This window comes from Felis catus, chromosome A3, assembly GCF_018350175.1.
Source record: "Felis catus isolate Fca126 chromosome A3, F.catus_Fca126_mat1.0, whole genome shotgun sequence".
Classification (NCBI taxonomy): domain Eukaryota; kingdom Metazoa; phylum Chordata; class Mammalia; order Carnivora; family Felidae; genus Felis; species Felis catus.
Window position 1 is genome coordinate 89199971 of NC_058370.1, and position 14623 is coordinate 89214593.

The 14623-nt window shown below is 38.3% G+C and overlaps 1 protein-coding gene across 10 annotated transcripts in view; it reads right to left on the minus strand.

Moving 5' to 3' along the window:
- Positions 1 to 14623, minus strand: part of EXOC6B (exocyst complex component 6B) — a 613079-nt gene that overhangs the window by 521250 nt on the left and 77206 nt on the right. For all 10 annotated transcript variants that reach the window (XM_045054390.1, XM_045054386.1, XM_045054387.1 and 7 more), the window contains one exon: positions 1064 to 1229. In XM_045054390.1, coding sequence (XP_044910325.1) covers positions 1064 to 1195 — 132 coding nt within the window. In that variant the 5' untranslated portion in view covers positions 1196 to 1229. Of the gene's footprint in view, positions 1 to 1063; positions 1230 to 14623 lie in introns of those variants that run through there.

The window sequence follows — 14623 nt, forward strand, 5'->3', positions numbered from 1 at the left end:
GGGGAGGAGAGAGGAAGAACAGGGGAGAAGAGAAAAAGGAGAGGGGAGGGGAAGAAAAGGAGAGGGAAAGGGAAGGGGAAGGGAAGGAAGGAAAGGAAAAAGGCAAGAGGAAAGAAGGAAGGAAAGAGAAGGGAGGAGTTGAGAGGGGAGGGGAGGGGAGGAAAGAAGAAGAAAGAAAGAAAGAAAGAAAGAAAGAAAGAAAGAAAGAAAGAAAGAGAAAGAAAGAAAAGAAAAGAAAAAAGAAAAGAAGAGAGAAAAGAAAAGAAAAGAAAAGAAAAGAAAAGAAAAGAAAAGAAAAGAAAAAAAGAGAAAGAAAAGAGAGGAAGGAAGGAAGGAAGGAAGGAAGGAAGGAAGGAAGGAAGGAAGGAAGGAGGAAGGGAAATTAGAAACATAAGGACTGGAAAGAATGAAATAAAGCTGTTATACTTACAGAGCATATGAGTGTTACACAAAAAATTCAAAAGAAATCCACACACAGATTATTAGAAATAATGGAAGAGTTTAGTGAAGTGGTTAGATTTAAGATCAATAAGCAAAATCAGTTATCCAAGATAAGGGACCTGACCAATATGGCTGATCTCCTTCCTATATTTGAATCTGTCATATCAAGAATGAATTCCCACACTTTGGTAAAAGATACACCACAGCTACCACTGACTTTTTTTTCCCTGTGACCTTGGTTGCCATGCTGCAGAGACTTCTGCAGCCACACTCTACAAGCCTCTCATCCTACAGTGATGCTTTTACCTAGCAAGGAAGTAGATGGATGACACGAAGAGTCAACTGGGTTTCTATTTGAAAGAAATAGTTACTGATTCTGTTGCTGGTTCTCACCCACATATAGTTATCCAAAATAAAGTTTAACTTTATTCTGTATTATTATTCTGTATTAACTGTATTCTTATTAGCTAAAATAGTCCCAATTATCTACATTTCAGTACAAATTCCTTTTCTCGGCATCTTGACTACAAACATGGACCCTGTAATGTACTCCCTACTCCTTTAGCGCTAATCAAAACCCCAGCACAGGACAGAAAATTAGTCTCTCTTAGAGTCTCCTTACTTTGAGTTTCTGGGCTTCTCCTCTCACTTTCAACAGTTCAGTTATAGAGTCCACAAAGCCCTGGTAATGAAAGTTGCACATTTTCTCAATTTCTCGGTCATGATTACGGATGCGAGTTTCAAGCTTCTCCATGAATCGTCCATGTTCTTCACCATCATAGACAGACCTTTAAAAAAAAAATTGTATGAAGATTACACCAGATTTACTTCTAAGAAACAGAAACAGAATTATAAACCCAGAAGCAAATTTATGTGGAAATTTCATACTGAAGGTACATTAACCACAGAGTAATCCAATTATATTAATATTGACCCAATTCTAGATGAGCGGTTTTTTAAGGAAAATAGAAATTCTGCTTCCTATTCATTGAAAAATATTTAAATGTGACAGCATTCATCACAGAATTATCATCATAAAGTGAAAGAACTGAACTGCAATTCCTTTGCACTTTCCTTTCTGAAACTTACCTCGAAAAACTCAATTTTGAGTAAAGCCAAATATTCAATTACTCCACGACTATACCCAAGAAGCTGATGCCGCCGGAGAAAAACACAGCTGAGCTGGGTACTCAGGTTAGCAATATAATCCCAAATCTAAACTGGGCACTCAATACATGCTGCTAGATAATACTCCTAAAACTATTCCCCCCTACCACCATCACCACCACAACATCACTTTGTATTCTCCAAAATAACTATGTGTAAGAAACTTACTTTCCCCTCTCTTCAAATGTCCACCCCCTCACTCTCAGCTGCTGACTTGACCACACACTTCACAGGAAAAAGAGAGAAATATTTCCCTTTTTCCCACTAAAATGAACAAACCTTCTTACCTCTTACTCTGTCCACTTTCCCGTAACAAAGGAAAAACTGTTTCCAGCTCTTATCTGTCAATCTTTGTTGATCAAGAACTTTATACCTTTAATTATTTCCTTTTATCCATCCCTTACACCATACATTTCCCCACTCTACTAAACCATTCTCATGGGTATATAAACAAGACCTTAAGAAACTGTCCTTACCTATACACTTCTCTCCATCTTATTTCTCTGCTCCCCTTCCAGTAAAACTCCTTTCCCCTTCCTCACCTCCCAATAGTCAGCCTTCATCATGCTCCACTTAATAGCAGCATTTGCTGTAACGTGATACACTCACCCTTCTTGAAACAATCTTTTCTCTAGAATTCCGTGATACCACAATAGTGTGGTTTTTTTATCCTTTCACTAACATGCCTTCTCAATCTCCTTTTTGGACTCCTCCTCTCTATTCTTTTTCTAAATATTCTAAAACAACTTATCTTTTCTACCTATGCTCTTTTACCAAGCAATGTCATCCCATGCCATGGCTTTAAAATACCCTGTACATAATAATGACTTCCTAATCCACACCTGTAATTCAGACCACTGCACTGAGCACTAGACTCAAATACCCGGCTACCATTTAACCATCACAACTGGACTTTTAAAAACCATCTCAAATTTAAAAATCATCTATCACCAAACTATCTCCACTCTCCAACCTGTTCCTCCCCCAAATCTTCCCACCATTCACCCGCCTCACCACAACTAATAGCACTCTCCAGTCACCCAAGTCCAAAATCCAAAAGCAGGAATTACTCCCAATCCACCTCTTTCTATCATGCACCCTATCCAATTGATCAAGAAGTCCTAACAATCCAACCTCCAAAACATATCTTAATAGTGGATTGCATCCCATTATTTCCACTAAAACTCTAGTCCAAATCTATATCATTGGCACACTACTAATAGCCTTCCAAAAGTCTCCATCTCCCCATCTGCCTGCCTGTATTCAGACACCCTCCACACAGCAGTTAAAATGATCTTTATAAAGCAGTAATTCATACGTTATCCTTCTGCTTTACCAAAGAAATAAAAATTTGGAAAATTCATTAAATTGTTTTGAACCTGTTAACACTAGTCTGGAAAATGTATGGTCTTTACATTTTATTGATTTAACTTGAAAGTGGAAGTTAATTGTAGAAAGAAAAAGAAAATGGCTTCTCTTTACCAAAGGAATAAAAATCTTAAATCCTTACCACAACCTATAAGATCCTACACAATCTAGACTCTGATTATCTCTCCAACCTCATTCCTGTCTAGTTCCCACCCCTAGCTTCCCTCCATCCCCTATGTTCTAGCTACAATGGCCTTTTTTGTTGTTTTTAAGGCTTTTCTTCCCTGAAGAATTTTGTTTTTGCTGTTCTCATGTTAGTAATGCTCATTCTCTGAATCTTCAAACAACTCTCTCATTCTCATCATCCATGGTTTGTTGTCTATTTCTCCCCCCAAACCCATCCCAATTACATTATAAGCTCCAAGGCAAGAACTTTGTCTGCCATATTCACCACTGTACCTCTACAAACAGTGCCAAATAGGTGGTAGGCAAAGAGTAAACATTCATTCATTGTTGACTAAATGAATGAGTAATACTATCTCTAAAACCTCTTCGACATCTGACATTTGTTTAACAAATACACGTGTTCATTACCAACATTTTCACATTCTAGAATCATTTGTGGGTACCAGATCATGACCCTCATCTTGCATACTCTCCTCAGCAGATCAGTTCCATTGCCCAAAACTCAGCAGTAACTACAGATAATATATATACAAGTTTGGCTTCCACTAAAAATTCTAAACACTTACTGCAGGAAACCCAGAGCAATCTATATTCATTCTCCTTCTTTTGAAATAAAGAGGAAAGATATTCAAATAAATTATAAACAATCCCCATGCTGACAATTAAGACACAATATAGAGGGGCACCTGGGTGGCTCAGTTGGCTGAGCGTCCAACTGTGGCTCAGTTCATGATCTCGCAGTCTGTGAGTTCGAGCCCCGCATCAGGCTCGGTGCTCACAGCCTGTTTTGGATTCTGTGTCTCCCTCTCTCTCTGCCCCTCCTCCACTCACACTCGGTCTCTCTCTCCTTCAAAAATAAATAAACATTAAAAAAAAAAGATACAATATAGAATAACCACTTGCCTGAAGGAGCTATTTGAAATATGAACACAAGACATAATCTACCATTGACATTTCAACTAACTTCAAATAAACATAAATTTCTCCTTCCAAAGGGAAAGAAAAGAAAGGTTACCATGTGAAGATACTAATATTCCTTGCCACTCATAGAAAAGCAATAACCAGTAAAAATGTATCAGTCTAAATGACATGAGCAGAAAGTATTCAATATTAGACAACTCTTTGGTTTCAAATTCAGTTATAGCTTGACCTAGTAATACTGTTAAGTAGCACATCTACTTCCCTCTACTATGTACAATCTCTTCTTTTTTTTCCTTTCCAGTATCTATATTAATATCACAAAAGACAACTCAAGGAGAAGAAAATCCCCAAATTAAGAAATTCATAACATGTCAATAATGCCTCCCTAGTTTCCTGACCTTCCTATAAAATAATATAAATCAAAGAAGGAAAGGTAGATTTTCGTTGCCTGACTGTGTAGCCTTGGTTTTAGCAATGCAACTAAGCAGCCAACTCAGTTAATTTCTCTGACCCTCAGCTTTCTCATTTAGGAAACAGAAGGCAATCAATTACAAATTCTCTTAAGTATCAGCCTACTTTCTACAATTAACTTCCACTTTCAAGTTAAGTCAATAAAATGTAAAGATCATACATTTTCCAGAATAGTGTTAACAGGTTCAAAACAATTTAATGAATTTTCTACATCCTCATCACTTAGCCCCTACCCATTTCTCCTATTTTACAGCCTTTATGATTCTACTATTCTCTTTAATTATAATAATGTTGAATAACATCAAAGGTTTACAGTGGATCCCTTGAGTATCTTGAGAGTTTAAAAAGTTAGAATAAACATAAAACCCACATATTTAAAACAGAGGTGTTGAACTATATTTAATAAACTTGTGTTCAATGGGTATGTTTCAAGAAATCCACATTTTCCAGATTTTATGTGTGTATAGGGAGAAGCACATATATGTAATTTTGGGGGAAACTGATCCATAGCTTCCATCTGGTTAACAAAGAGGTTGAAAATCACTGATTTAAAGGTTTTGCTTCAAACTGCCCAGCACAGGAAAAGGCAATTATAGATCACTACTTAACAGTTCAATTTCTACCAGCATTTCAAGTGTATCTGAGCCTTACTCAGTACTAACCAACATTATCTATCAGATATAAAATGTTAAAAGCAAAAATAAACAAGTCTTATATTCTGGAAAGATTATAGACCTACGAAAGTTAACCTAATATTTGCAGTCAACAGTGCACTTGAACAAAGAGTAGCTTCCCCACCCCCCCAACCCCAAATAAATGACTTAAACTAGAGAAAGACTGCCATCTAGTGATGACCCATTTCTAATATTCCTTGAAACTTTTGACTTGTTGTGTCCAAGTAAGAGAGACTGCTTAAAAATCTAAAACCTGTATTCTATAATACCTCCTGGCCAATGGCTTATAACTAGTTATTAAATTATACTTTATATAAAGCACTCTAATATTTAAATTTCCATTTCTAATATAAAGCAGGATTAACAGAAAAGCTATATGCTTTTAACGTATCGGTGCCACAGGTGTGCCACAGTTAAGTAAGACTATGAAATAAACAAACTGCACCACTGCATTATTTGTCATAAGCCAAAGAATATTCTAGTACCTAGTAAAAGAGAAACAAGAAATGCTTAGGAATTAACAAGTTTTTATAGCCTAAATTTTGAGTCAACCACATAAATGCTGCCTTGTAGAGTCTAATTTCACCAAAAAAAGTACCCAATACACAAAAAACAACCACATAAACACATACACACAAACACACGTGCACACACACACAGGTTTTTGCAAAAAGTAACATGTTTTATCCTAGTGGCTATACCTGATGCATACTTTCAAACATCCTACCTAGATTTCATGGGCATTTTAAGAGACAGATTTTAACTGCTAAAATGGCACTTCGGGAATTCTACTCAACAAATACTTATCATTCCTCTGTAACAAATCATTACAGGATTATATCATTTGCTACAGCCTGTATCCGCTCTAATCTGTTTGTCCAAAGAGGAAAATAATGTTATGAGCATATGTTATCTCATTTACATCCTTTGCTCCTTATAAATTAGACATAATTCCCATCTTATAAATGAAGAACTTAAACCCAAGGAGATGAAGCAACTTGCCAAATTCACACAGCTAGGAAGTGTCCTCTGTAGTACATTGGTCTGTCCAGTAAAGAAAGTAAAATGGTTCCATGAAGCTCTAAAACTTCAGAGTTGAAAGAGGTCTTAGAGACGGAATACAAAGGTATTATTGTACAATGGAGGAAACTGAGGCTAAGGAAAGTAAAAATGCCATAATGAAAATTGCATTGCTTGTTACTGATACATCTGGAACTGACTCCCAAAGAAAACACAATTAGGAAAAGCTCATGCTGGACACAGTGCTTCAGGGGTTTAAAAACAAAGACACAGGGCGCGTGGGTGGTTTGGCCAGTTAAGCGACCGACTTCAGCTCAGGTCATGATCTAGCGGTTAGTGGGTTCAAACCCAGCGACAGGCTCTGTGCTGACAGCTCAGAGCCCAGAGCCTGCTTCGGATTCTGTGTCTCCCCCTTCTGCTGCCCCTCCTCCGCTTGCACTGTCTCTCCCTCTCAAAAATGGATCAACATTAAAAAAAAAAAAAAAAAAAAGACACACATGCATGCACTCGCGCGCTCTCTCTCTCTCTCTTCCACTTCTACTTCAGGATGAGTCCGTTGCCTATTAGTTGTGCCTACACAAAAGCTATTCCATTCTTCTTCCTGTTGGAAGAGCCCCCAATTTGTTCTGGTGTTTCACCTTCCCATCCTACTCCAAGAGGTAAGTACAAACTAATCCGTAAACCAATCATGGTTATTCCATTCCCCATGTCAGTGACCAGTTAATAGGTGACACAACTCGCACCAATGAGAAATAAAGAAAAGTCTCAAAGTGAAGATCCAAGAAGACGTTTTCTTTCCTGAAGGATGCAGGAAAAGAAACTGCTTTTCCTACTTCAGACACTGTGCAATACAATGTGTGGGGATGCAGCAAACATCCCAAGGTGAGAGGAGACAGCCCCAACAATCTGAGGATGGCAAGGGGGAAAGCATGAAAAACACCTGGGTCCTTGATGATGAACCAATGCTGAAACAGTCCTATTTCCCAACTTCAGAGTACATGAGTTAATAAATTTCCTATTTTAAGGGCAATTTCCAATTTTTAGGAAATTGTTTATTTCCACTTTCCCTCAATATTCTATTACTTGCAAAGGAAAGTATCCTAAATGCACAACATTGTTCAGTCTTCAAAGGTAGTAGGTAAATCAAAGAAAAAGCCAACAGTGAATCAAAGTCTACACAATGCTAAGGAATCCTGTTCCCAGGACTGCTAGACTGCTTTCCCCATTTTCTTCCAGTTAAGAGTTAACTCCTCAAATCTCAGCTTGCACCTTAATTTTTCTAGGAAACTTTCTCTATTCCAGAGACTCCGTGTTCCTCCTTTGTTATGAATGCCATCACAGAATTTATTAAACTATATTCTGATTGCCCATTCACTTGTCAATTTCTCTTACTAGTTCTTACTAGAACATTAATTTCCTGTGAGCAGAGATTGTGTCTTGCCCATTTTATCTCCAGCTTCTAGCACCGAGCCTGGCCCAGAGGAGAGCCTCCATGTATGCTAAAGATGGAGAAATGAAAGGAATGGTAGGAGACTAAGATGTAGGTTTCTTTTTTTATTATTATTTCAAGTTTTTATTTAAATTCTAGTTAGTTAACATAAATGGTAAAATTGGTTTCACGTGCAGAATGATTCATCACCTACACATAACATCCAGTACTCATTACAAAATGGTGCCCTCCTTAGTACCCACCACCCATTTAGCCATTGCCCAGCCCACCTCCCTCCATCACCCCTCAGTTTGGTCTATATATTTAAGGGTCTCTTGGGGTGCCTTGGTGGCTCAGTCGATTGAGCATCTGACTCTTGATTTCAGCTCAGGTCACGATCCCAGGGTCATGGAATTGAGACCTGTGTTGGGCTCCACACTGAGCATGGAGCCTGCTTAAGATTCTCTCTTTCTCTTTCTCTTTCTCTCTCTCCCCCTCCCCTGCTCATGTTCTCTCTAAAAAAAAGAGTTTGGGGGCACCTGGGTGGCTCACTTAAGCGTCCGACTCTTGATTTCGGCTCAGGGCATGATCTCGCAGTTTGTGGGTTCAGGGCCCCCCCCCAGGCTTTGCACTGACAGTGGAGAGCCTGCTTGGGATTCTCTCTCTCTCTCTCTCTCTCTCTCTCTCTCTCTCTCGCTCTTTCTCTTTCAATCTCTCTCTCTGCCCCCATCAAAAATAAATAAACCTTGAAAAATATAAATAAAAATAAAGTTTCCTATGGTTTGCTTCCCTCTCTTTTTTTCCCCGTTCCCCTCTGTTCATCTGTTGTTTCTTAAATTCCACATATGAATGAAATCATATGGTATTTGTCTTTCCCTCATTAACTTACTTTGCTTGGCATAATACACTCTAGCTCCATCCATGTTATTGCAAATGGTAAGATTTCATTCTTTTTGATGGCTGAGTAATATTTCAGAGTGTGTGTGTGTGTGTGTGTGTGTGTGTGTGTGTGTGTACACACACCACATCTTCTTTATCCATTTATCAGTCAATGGACATTTGGGCTCTTCCCATAATTTGGCTATTGTTGAGAATCCTGCAATACACATCAGGTGCATGTGCCCCTCTGAATCAGTATTTTTGTGTCCTTTGGATAAATACCTAGAAGTGCAATTGCTGGGTCATAGGCTAGTTCTATTTTTAACTTCTTGAGGAACCTCCACACTGTCTCCCACAGTGGCTACACCAATTTGCACTCCCATCAAAAATGTAGGAGGGTTCCCCTTTCTCCACATCCTCACCAACATGTATTTTTTCCTACGTTTTTAATTTTAGCCATTTTGACAGGTAAGGTGGTGTCTCATCATGGTTTTGATTTGTATTTCCCTGATGATGAGCAATGTTGAGCATCTTTTCATGTGTCTATTAGCCATTTGGATATCTTCTTTGGAGAAATGTCTGTTCATGTCTTCTGCCCATTTCTAAACTGAATTGTTTATTTTGGGGTGTTGAGTTTGATAAGTTCTTTATAGATTTTGGATACTAACTAACCCTTTATCAGATATGCCATTTGCAAATATCTTCTCCCATTTCGAAGGCTGTCTTTTAGCTTTGTTATTTCCTTCACTGTGCAGAAGGTTTTTATCCTGATGAAGTCTCAGTAGTTCATTTTTGCTTTTGTTCCCCTTGCTTCTGGAGATGTGTCTAGTAAGAAGTTGCTATGGCCGAGGTCAAAGAAGTTGTTGCCTGTGTTCTCCCAGGATTTTGATTGTTTCCTGTCTCACATTTAGGTCTTTCATCCACTTTGAACTTATTTTTGTGTATGGTGTAAGAAAGTGGCCCAGTTTCATTCTTCTGCATATTGCTGTCCAGTCTTCCCAATACCATTTGTTGAAGAGACCATCTTTTTTCCATTGGATATCATTTCCTGCTTTGTCAAAGATTAGTTGACCATAAGATGTGGGTTTCTGATTATCTCAAAGACAGTTGAATAATATCACATCAAACAAAGTTTAGCTGTTGAAATGTTTTCAGAAGCAAGGAGAACTTTAAGACACAAAGACTGAACACTTTTCTTTTTGTTTTGATTAATCCAAGAAAAAAATCCAGAATTTATTCTGGTCTTTTCTTTTTCATATACTTTTTTTTAACTTGTGTCATGGTTTTTAGTCTTGAAACATTTTCTTCTCATTAAGCTCCATAAAAGCATCATTAGTATTTTTGTTTATTCCAAAAGTTAAAAATAAAGTGGAAAAACAGATTTGAGCATGATGTTGAAAGAGAAACTGCAGAAGGTCAAGTGGAGTTTAAAGTTCCTTCCTCTTCTTCAGTTCATCTATCACTTTAATTCAGACCTTTACTATGGTAATGTGGATGCTCAGAGTATATAAAGGTGAAAGTAGATCACTGTATATTATCATCAAGGACAGGGGAAGCACATACTAGTTAAGGAAGTCTTAACTGAAGACTACACCCAAATGTCCTTGCACTGCCACAGGAGATCAAACACATTTAAATCCTTCTTCCACCCTACAGATACCAAGGTATACAACTGGCTTCACCAAAACAGTCCATGCAACCAAAAGAATGTTGTGATGGAGATCTCCTTCAAGGCAGAAAGGGGACCCCACACATGATGGCTTTTTTGATGGTATTTTCAGAGAGATAAAAACAGGGTGGAGAAATGTTAACTAGCACCTAGCTAAAGAGCTTACTAAAAACCTGGTATTGGCTAAATAGCACGGCAAAGTGGAGAAGGGGAGATTGTCACAAAACATCTGTCAAATCAACAACAGCCTATTGGAAAATAAACTAATGAAAGCAAGGAAACAGAGACCGCCATAACTGCTACCGTGACAGCCACACCGTTAAGAACAATCTATATCTCTATCTACCCTTAAACGTGTACCTTCCTATCTCAATGGAATAGATATCACAGCTCAATCTAAGACTAATTCTGTTCTAAAAACTCTCATTTCTCCTCCACTCCAGGAATGCTCCATCAATACTTCTTTTTATTTCTGTACTTTCAAATGTTTCATCCCTATGGACTTCTTTCTCTAAAACATTCCCCCCTCTTAAACCAACATAGCCCCATGGCACCTGGGTGGCTCAGCTGGTCAGGCATTGGATTCAGTCTCAGTTCAGATCTTGATTTCAAGGCCATGAGTTCAAGCCCCACACTGGGCTCTGCGCTGGGCATGGAGCCTACTTAAAAACAACAACAACAGCATAGCCCCCTTTTTACTCTTTTTTAAACAAATACTGGTAAATTAAAATTTCTGTTCTGATAATTTGCCTTCTGACATCCTTTCTCTTACTCTTTCTCCTCTCATAGCTAAGATTCTTAAAAGAGCAATCTATACCCACTGCCTCCATTTCCTCAAACTGGACTTGCTCTTTGACCCAGTTGTAACTTCTTTCTTACCCACATCACCCTAATGAACCGATTCTTGCTAAAATCAAAAAAAAAAAGCCTGTCAAATAAAATATTTATTCTTCAGTTCATCATTTACTTGACTCCTCTTTTGTATGTGCCACCGCTAACCATTCCCTCTCCCTTATTTTTTTTTTTTTGAAGATTTTATTTTTAAGTAATCTCTACACCCAACAAAGGGCTCAAACCTACAATCCTGAGATCAACAGTCACATGCTTTACTGACTCGGCCAGCCACATGCCCCTCCCTCTCTCTTAAAGATCTACTCTCAGGGCTTCCATGACATTTCCCTTTTCAGTCTCCACTAATTCTTCTTCCTTCTGGACCTCAACACCTGCTTGGGCTTCATCTCCCTCTCGCACAAACTCACTCAGAGATATCATAAATACTTCAGTTTTCACTATTAAACACCTTTGACTCCCAAAGCAATAACACCAGGGCATACCTCTGTCAAATCCTGTAAACCCGAATATCCAACCACCATTCATCCTCAAAAACATCTCAAACTGCACGTGTCAAAAGTCGAAATCATTAGCTTGCCACCCAAACCTCCAATTCCCTCCTACAGTCACCATCTCTAATTGAAGATACCACCACCCACCCAAACTAGAAATACGTAAGTTAACCTGGACTCCTCACCCCACCTCATGCCTCCTTCCAACTACTCAATCACCAAGACTAATTCTGATTCCATAATATCACTTCCATGCTTTTCTTCCTCCCTATCCCCCCCTGCTACTGCCCCGGCTCATGTCCTCATTATCTCTCTTAACAACCGTTTGACCTCCCTCCTTATTTCCCTAACAATCTTTGTTTGATACTTCTTTCGCAGTAATCTTCGTTAAATGAAATGTGATCATGAAACACACTCACTCCCTTTTAGAATTAAGACCTGCCTCAAAATCAAGTCCAAGTCCGTAACATAATATATAAGCCCTCTCCAGGTGTAGACTTATCTCTGAACACTCTCCACATTCTCTCTACAACTCCACTCGAAGTTCCTTGAGTGTACTCGGCAGTCGCTCTGCCCAGAATCTTATCATCACTTTACCTGGCAAACTCCTACTCATCCTTCAAGCTTCAGCTCAAAACTCACTTCTATAAAACCTCCTTCCTTACTACAACTACCATAACCTGGCATAGAAGATTCCCTCCTTCCCAACAAGGTAGAACCTAACTAACTTTTCATAAAACCAGAGAAAATTTAAGCCTGCACTGTCAGGAGGCATTTACACCAAACAGAATTGTGAGTTCATTCTTTGAAGATTCATACTGAAGGTTTTACTTTTCTCCTACTTACTGATATGCTGACATTAGGCATCTTTTCCCACAAGAAGTCAATTTCTTCTATAATAAAAATCCATTGCAGTATGTAATAATCCAGTTTATTAAGGAATACATTTAAAAATCTATTTATATTGTCTTCATCATATGAGGACTTTAAGATACAAAACAGATGACCAGAAGGGAAGGAAAGCAAAAAATAATATAAAAACAGGGAGGAGGACAAAACATAAGAGATTCTTAAATATGGAGAACAAACAGAGGGTTGCTGGAGGGATTGTGGGAGGGGGGATGGGCTAAATGGGTAAGGGGCATTGAGGAATCTACTCCTGAAATCATTATTGTACTATATGCTCACTAACTTGGATATAAATTGTAAAAATAAATCAAATAATAAATAAATAAATAAATAAATAAATAAATAAATAAATAAATAAATTTATAAAAATGAAGAAATGGGGCACCTGGGTGGCTCAGTCAGTTAAGCATCTGACTTTGACTCAGATCATGATCTCACAGCCCATGAGTTCGAGCCCCGTTTCGGGCTCTGTGCTGACAGCTCAGAGCCTGGAGCCTCTGTGTCTACCTCTCTCTCTCTGCCCCTCCCCCTCCCAAAAATAAACAAACATTAAAAAATGTTTTGTTTTGGTTTTTTTATGGAGAAACAAAATCTGTTGAAGCACCTAGCCCTATCATTGATAATCAATTGATACAGGATAAGAAGTTCTCCTTAATAGCCACAGCATCCTCATTTAACACCCCATTTACACCCTTATTTTGACACTGTAAATTTAAACTGGCCTTGAACCTATGAAACCATGTGTGGTTTGAGAAGTACTATCATCTTGCTTTGCCTTAAAGTTCTTCAACAAATGCTTAGTATTATTCTAGATATGAATGGGCACCGCCACTAATAACATTTACTGATGGAAAGCTGAATCAATACTCTTCTGTTCTGAAATGTTTATTTGTTCATATTTTTGAGAGAGTACTACACTGAGCACTCTACATCATGATGGTTTATTTATCTGTCTATCTTCCCTATAGGACCTTGCGTTCCTTGAGGGTTTACTCCTGGAACAACGCCTGTATCCCACAGAGAAGGCATTATAGAATGACAAAGGGTCTAAAGCAGTGCCTGAAATATGTTTCAACATTTAAACTTTCTCCAAAGACAAGCCTAGAGTTAATAATAAACATTCTTACTTAAAAAAAGTAAGTTCAAGTTCTAGCGGCACAAATAGTTTGTACTTCAGCTAAAATGCAAAATAGAAAAAAAAGGAATCGGAGGAAGAAAAAAGGAACTTAGAAAGTTCAAGGAAATCTATTGTAGAAGAAGAGAAGTGTCTGGGAATAATTTGTTATTTCCCCAGCTCTCCTCTAACCTTCTCTGGAAGCTAGGAGAAAGATGATTAAACAGCAACAAGACCTGACTCTGAAGGGAACTGGTGTTTCTGGCCCTTTTTTTGCCAACAGAAGAGGGGGGGGAGGGTGACAGCAGTCCCTAAGGGCTTTTAGAAAAAATTGCTTCCAGGTGGAAATTTTTTATGGTACTGTGCAGCCTGGAGCCATTTTTTGCTTTCCTTCTTAACTACTGATGATTAAACCATGGACAATCAGGCTACAACAATGGAAACAGTTAGATAACTCCCAAACATCATGGTTATATGCTCGAAATTACCAAGTTAACTCTCAAAGGAGAGGAAAAAATATGTTGGCAAAGTCCTTTTTTTATAAGGGGGAGAGGGGGGTACAGTCTGTTAAAGATTTGTATTTGGGAGAACATAAAAGTAGTCAAGAACTCTGTATCATAATGATAACCATCAGTCTCACACCAAGACTAGACACTGTAATGTACAGTCATGAAGAGCTGAACAAAGAGCGATGTTAAATGTCCTGTTATTTAGCAATTTTTCATCATTTCAACCTGGATTAAGTGTTGTATTAAACAATTATCATACGAGTATGCAGAGAAATCCTACCACGCATCATGGGGGACAGCTAAGTCGATTTACACCTGATCATGGTTCTGAAAAATGTCTGAGGTACACATCTGAGTTTGTAATGATGGCTCAAGAACAGAAGGGGGAAGTTACCTACAGTACCAACTCCTAAGAAAAGCACAGAAAATTACAGGCCAGTCATTTGACCACCCAGCAATTGAATCTAGAAAATTTTACTATGCCAATATCACCCATAACATTAAAGGGTAAATCCAGCTCAAA